Here is a 6,256-nt window from a genome sequence, read left to right on the forward strand (position 1 = left end):
TGTAGGACTCGCGCTTGAAGGGAGACGTGCGCGGCTCCGTCGTCGCCGCTCCCCAGTTCAGCCGTTTGGGGTTCTTCTTGTTCCTGCTCTTCTCCGCCGCCTTCTCTTCCCCGCCCCGGAAGCACTCCTCCTCGTAGAATGTGCGTTTCTGTGGTGTGGTGTGGCGGCGCCGGCGGAGGAGGAGGAGGAGGAGGAGGAGGAGGAGGAGGAGGAGGAGGAGGAGGAGGAGGAGGAGGAGGAGGAGGAGGAGGAGGAGGAGGAGGCGGGGACGTCACGCTTGGGCTTCCACTGGTTGGCGGCGCCGCTGACGGGCGTCGGCTTCAGCTTGGCGGACATCTTGGTCTTGAAGACGATGGCCGGCCAGCGGGGCGTGGGTGTGTGCGGAGCTGGAGCCGGGCGTGGGGACCCTGGCGGAGGAGGGGCGGGTGTTGGCGTTCTCCTGCTGCCGGTGGTGGTTCTTCTTCTTGTAGTCGTGGTAGTGGCTGGTCCTCTGCCCCTTCTTCGGTGGTCCCGGGGCGGTCGGGGGGGTTTGGGTGTGGTGCCGAGCAGGCCGGCTTCCTCAAGTTCTGGACGGGGGGGAATAGTAAATAAAATCACAACGTTATTCAGTGGCATTCTGAAACTAGTGGGGTCAGGGTGCTGTGTGTCAGAGGAGAAGAGAGAGACCGAGCTTACCTTTGACCTTCCACTTCACCCTGTGCTCCCTCTGGTTGAAGTTGACGGGAGTGTCATAGTGATTGATGAAGGGCGTGCTGGGGTAGGTCCCATTACACATCCAACGCTGTGTACATGCCTTTTCTTGCAAAAAGGGCACACGCTCGCTATATTTTTTGATAATATTCATCTTTAGATCATAAATTTGATTCATTATTTGCTTTGGAGAAAATGAAGAAAGGGAGAGCAGGGTAAAGAGATAGAGGGAGGGACAAGAGGAGAGGATGCTGCGGTGCAAACTGAAGCGGCGACTCACGTGGCCAAAGTGGCCCTTTCTGGAGCAGTTGTAGTAGTAGGCGTGCGTCCTGCCCTGGTCCAGGGGAGAGAGACAGAGAGCAGGGGAGAGAGACAGAGAGCAGGGGAGAGAGAAGACGCACATGAATAATCACAAAAAAAAGGAAAGCCTATCAGAACGACACCACACTGCCTGTCAGAACACCCCTCCAGCGTCAGCGTGTTTAAAAGTGACATGTTATACCACTAGGTGTGAATGCGATTAGCCGTTGCAAGCAGTTTGAACAAGTGGGCGTGTCCACCTAGATGTGCGCTGGATAGAGCGTACATCTAGGTGGACACGCCCACTTGTGATTTTAAAAAAACGGCTCGTAAGGGCTAATCCCACTCCCACCTGGTGGTATAATATGTCACCTTTAAGAGCAGGATGCTGGGAGTCCCACAGCAGGTTAGCCCTCTGCCGCTGTCACCCGATAGCCTCCATTAATATTTCACATCAATGACATCGTGTGACGAACATCTGCTTTCTGAAAAAAAGGCCTACTAGTAAACTAGGCCTAGGCTATTCACATGAAATAAAACAAAACATTGAGACCATTCCACAAAGCACACTGGGTAATAACAAATTCAACCCAATGGACTTGTGGTAAAACCACTCGTGGTGTCCACAAGTAACTGTAAACTGTTGTAAATTGCAACTTACGTAACTTAGGGACTGTTGGTTATTTATCCCGGAGGGATTTGGACCTCTGATCACTTTATGCATAACCCCCCCCCCCCCGGCGATATAATTTTATTTTGACATGACCCTGCAATCGACCCTGCATGACCCCCCCCCGCGTCACATCAGAAATATTGAGTGACATATGAAAGGATAAATCTAGTGATATATTTTGTCAACAAATTCCATGAGAAGACAAAAACCAATAGATAATTGATCCTACTAACAAGTATTAGTTGTGTATCCAAATCCCGATGTGGCATAAACATGGACACAAAGCATTTTCATATATATTTTGGAGTTGCCCCTCTGTAGATCCTATTTCGACCAACATTCACAGCATCCTGGAAACTTTTCAACCAAATAAAATCATAAATAAAAATAAATGAATGTTCACCCACCAACCCATAGCCCATTTATTGTGTGTGAGAGCAGAAGCCAGCGAGTTCTCGGAGTAGATGCCCTGCAGCCCCCCTCTTTCCCCCTTTCCTGTAGCCTGTCGCTAAATAAAAACAGTCCTTGTTAGAGGGCCCCCCTTTATTTTCTATGGATTATCACATTGAAGAAACCCTTGGTGTCTAGAAGTCTCTGGTCAGTATTCTACCCATAGAGATACCCACTGTAAGGTTCTATTTTTGTGTCTCTTGGGTTTTATTACTTGTAATTGCAATGTTTACTTGTGTCCGTTTTAAACGGCTACAATTATTAGTTATTAAATTATTTATATCCATATTTATTATTCTTTTACTACTGCATGAGACCATCATTACTGCCTTATGGATGCCCATGGAATAGGAATAAATTTGTCTTCAAGTACTTGGTCAACACACTACAGTCTTTGCAACAACTTCTACAAAAGTTTTAAAAACAAGTTTTCACTGCCATCTTTAGGTAGCAATAACTGAAAGAAGTACTCATTACATTTCCATGCATAATTTTCATACATGGTATGCAGTTTTTGAAAGTCACCCTGCACTCTCCACACATATCCAGAGTGTACATTTTGTAAAAGTCTGCCCTGTATTGTGCCGAGAACATGGTCCAGTTTGCAACACCTGTTGTTACAACAATTTTGAGAATAAGATGATTTCTCAAATTGATTTAACATGGAAAACATGCAGTATGCAACCAGTATAGCTACTACCGTTTTTGTAATCTTACTGTCAAGCCACAGAAAATGCAATTTTCTCTTGAAGTATTCCCTCTCCACCACTTCTCTGAAGCAGGAAGGCACCAGGGACAGGGTCATTAGAGCTCTGTCTCCATCATGAAGAACGACCTCAGCAAAGATGATCTTCAACAGGCAAGATGGCAACTGAAACAAATAAGATTATTCTATTGAATACATCATCTCCAGTTAGTATTAAGCCAAACAGCATTAATAGAAATACTGAAAGCATGAGCACTGAATGTATTCAATAAATATTATATTCCCCCAAAAAAGAAACAGATGCAAACAAACAAAATCAAAAATAAATTATTAATAAATAAAAGACCTGCTCAATACATGTTGCCAACTCCTGCTCCTGCTCTCTTCCATGTGTCATGGGCTCTAGCCGTCTTCTCTTCCTACGTAGAAATGTCAAAGGGGTGACATTAGCAAGATGCTTTTCATGTAGGGGGGTTTGACGGTACACATGGTTTGGTTCATATTTCGGTTTAAGAGTCCATTTGGTACAGGAAAACAAAGTGTTATTATTGTTGACAAAATCCTCTTGCTGGGGACTAATTCAAACCCCCCCCCCCCCCACAGAAACACATCGTAGTTATCAAGTAAGAAGTTGTTCATACCTTTGGTGTTCAATGTTGTCTAACAGAAGCTGGCACCACCATCTCCTTATATGTGGCATATCATGCTAGTAGATGAAGAAAGATGTCATTGTAGTTTCAATCCTAAAATCTGTACATTAACAATTTCAGATTTAAATTGCTGACCTGAGTGAAGTCGAAGGTCCAGTCCAGTGCCATGTACAGTGTGTACTGTAATCCATATTATAAACAAAGGTTAACATTCTTTTCATGATAGAACAGTTGATAGTTGTTACTGTACATATAAACCATGTCAATGATCCTTTTCTCTTGGCACCTGCTTATGTTATTATGTTTGATGCCGAGGTGCACAATCCCATCACTTACCATTAGCATGAACACGCCACAGTCCGCGCTGCCTGCTTGTTCTGGAATATTCTGATAAAAAAGCCAGAAGTTATTGACAACTCAATTATATTTAAATATATTTAATACAATTACATTTCTTAGCACTATTCCAATGCATAGCACATTTCACAAGGCATATATAAATCCGAAATTTCCATCACCTTGTTTGAAACAAATGCCCAGGATCCTGGCACTATCTTTGCTGCAATGGTGCTATAAAAGACAAAAGGATAGCATGGTGAAATACACTATTAAAGACCTCACATGATTTTGATGTGACATGACATTTGTGGTCAACATTTTAAGCCATTTAAGCTTGCTTAATTAATTGGCTTCCATTATTGGTTTAAGCAACAGTGGAGCAGGTGTGCATAGTATGACTCCAGATTGTGCTACCTTGATCACCACAAATGTAATGAACACATCACCAAAAGGCTTTTTTTAACACAGCAGAACCAACATTGAACGGTTGATAACATTCTTAACTCTACAGGCTTCTTTAGAACACAGCAAAAGCAACATTGAACGGTTGCCAACATTCTTAACTCTACTAGGAACGGTTCCTAAACATAATATGAATAATAACAATATAACACCATGCAAAACACAAAAACGAACCAAACATTAATTTACGGGAACATTGAACGGTTCCTCAATATTAGACTGAAACATGAACATGGATAAATAATGCCAGTCTCCATAGCAACTAAGCTTGGAGGAATCAAGAAGACGTATCCTCTTAAATTTAGGCTTCAGGACCTGTAAAATATACAATTTTCAAGTAAAGGTTGAATCTGCATTGTACTACTGCAAATGTACATTACAGCTTCACTGTAATGCCTTTTTCATAACTTTTAAGTGAACATATATGTGACAAAGCAGATTATTTTACATGACATAGATTACACTTCTCATGACAATGTGTGGCTGGAATTTAAAATCTAAAAGTAGATGCAATATTTGAAAAGTATGTCATGTGACCAAATAATAATAAAATGGTGACATTCTTATAAAAAACTCTGACATGATGCCTGTTAAACTTACACCTAGTATCCAGTGTCCTGGTTTCCATACAGGAAAAAGGATGCAGTCTCTAAATCTACCTGCATCATTCGAATGACAACAATAAGAGCTTGTAGTTTCAACATGAAGATATTTGTAGATACGCAACCATAGTACGAGATACTGTCACTATGTACAGGGTTAACAAACTTAAGCCATACACAACACATGCATAGAACTTACTGGCAGTGAGAGAAATGGGTCGACATTGAGAGGTCTCCAAGTGGGGATAACATCCACAGCATGAACATCCTTTCCCTGTAAATCACAGAACACCAGTTTAAATTATTTGGGTTTACACAAAATAATTAAGCACTATCAATGATAGAAAGTTGTACCTTGAAATGATACAAAAAATATCCATACACACCTTTTGCCTGGCAATCTTGATGACCAGTGATAAACAACAGTTGCCGATCTGTAATAAAACAACAGAATGTTTTATGGATTGCAAAGACATTTTACTAAACAATTTTCAAATATTTGTGTGATTAAAAGTGTACTTACTGTTGCCTCCACTTCTCTGTCCAATCCCAGGGACAGGAAGTCCAGCCTTTTTAAAACTGTGGTGCCCACTTGAAATCGCCACGCCTCATCCAACACATCATCGAGCTTTAAAATGACAGTCAGTTAAGTACTTACTACTATATCATACTTGACAGCAAAACACAAACGACAATAGAAAACCTCTTTAGAACTAAATTATATGAAGAAAATACTTCACTTTGTTTAATGTGGGCCATATTAGGCCTATTAGAACTAAATCAAGAAAAATAAAAAAATACATTTACCCATGTCAATTGTCCTTCGTCCATCTCATGCTCCGTTACTTCCCTTCCTGCACATATGTGGTATATGTGCTTCATTCCACAAGTGTTCATTGCAAACCTCCCGCAATATGGTCAGAGAAGCCCAATTTCAGAAATGACAGAAACATAATAAGCAATGTGTGGAATTTGTACCATAGCATGTCTTTCTAGCAACTGACTTAGTAAATAATGTTACAAGTTGTACAACATTATATTTTAGTGCATTAGATAGTGTAGTATTAGGTGCTACATTTTTGTACTTTGATGATCTCTGGAATACCTGTTGTGGTTGTAGCTGGAGCTTCCACTGCTATTGTCCCACTCATGCCAGAAGCTTCTACGTTAATTGTAGGGGCTACGTTGACAGCAGGGGTCGGTGGTGGGATGATGGCAGCGGCCTGGTTCGTACCGGTGGTCGGTGGTGGGATGATGGCAGCGGCCTGGTTCGTACCGGTGGTCAGTGGTGGGATGATGGCAGCGGCCTGGTTCACAGGGGGTGCCACGGATTGTGTCACAACAGAGGCTGCTGCAGTGTTTACAGACTGGGCAGCTGTGCAAA

The 6,256-nt window shown here is 42.4% G+C and overlaps 1 protein-coding gene across 1 annotated transcript; it reads right to left on the reverse strand.

Moving 5' to 3' along the window:
* Positions 1-237: 237 nt before the first annotated feature.
* LOC311341175 (uncharacterized protein) lies at positions 238-5,775 on the reverse strand. Its single transcript, XM_084466061.1, has 13 exons — positions 5,680-5,775; positions 5,396-5,500; positions 5,259-5,306; positions 5,072-5,146; positions 3,988-4,039; positions 3,806-3,856; positions 3,605-3,649; positions 3,461-3,525; positions 3,166-3,238; positions 2,831-2,984; positions 971-1,024; positions 676-793; positions 238-566 (listed from the first exon to the last, which is right to left on the reverse strand). Exons 4-12 carry the CDS (start codon positions 5,137-5,139, stop codon positions 768-770), a joined length of 588 nt encoding a protein of 195 aa, XP_084322187.1. The 5' UTR covers positions 5,140-5,146; positions 5,259-5,306; positions 5,396-5,500; positions 5,680-5,775; the 3' UTR covers positions 238-566; positions 676-767.
* Between the last annotated feature and the right edge of the window lie 481 nt (positions 5,776-6,256).

This window comes from Micromesistius poutassou, assembly GCF_964030765.1.
Source record: "Micromesistius poutassou genome assembly, chromosome: 3".
Classification (NCBI taxonomy): domain Eukaryota; kingdom Metazoa; phylum Chordata; class Actinopteri; order Gadiformes; family Gadidae; genus Micromesistius; species Micromesistius poutassou.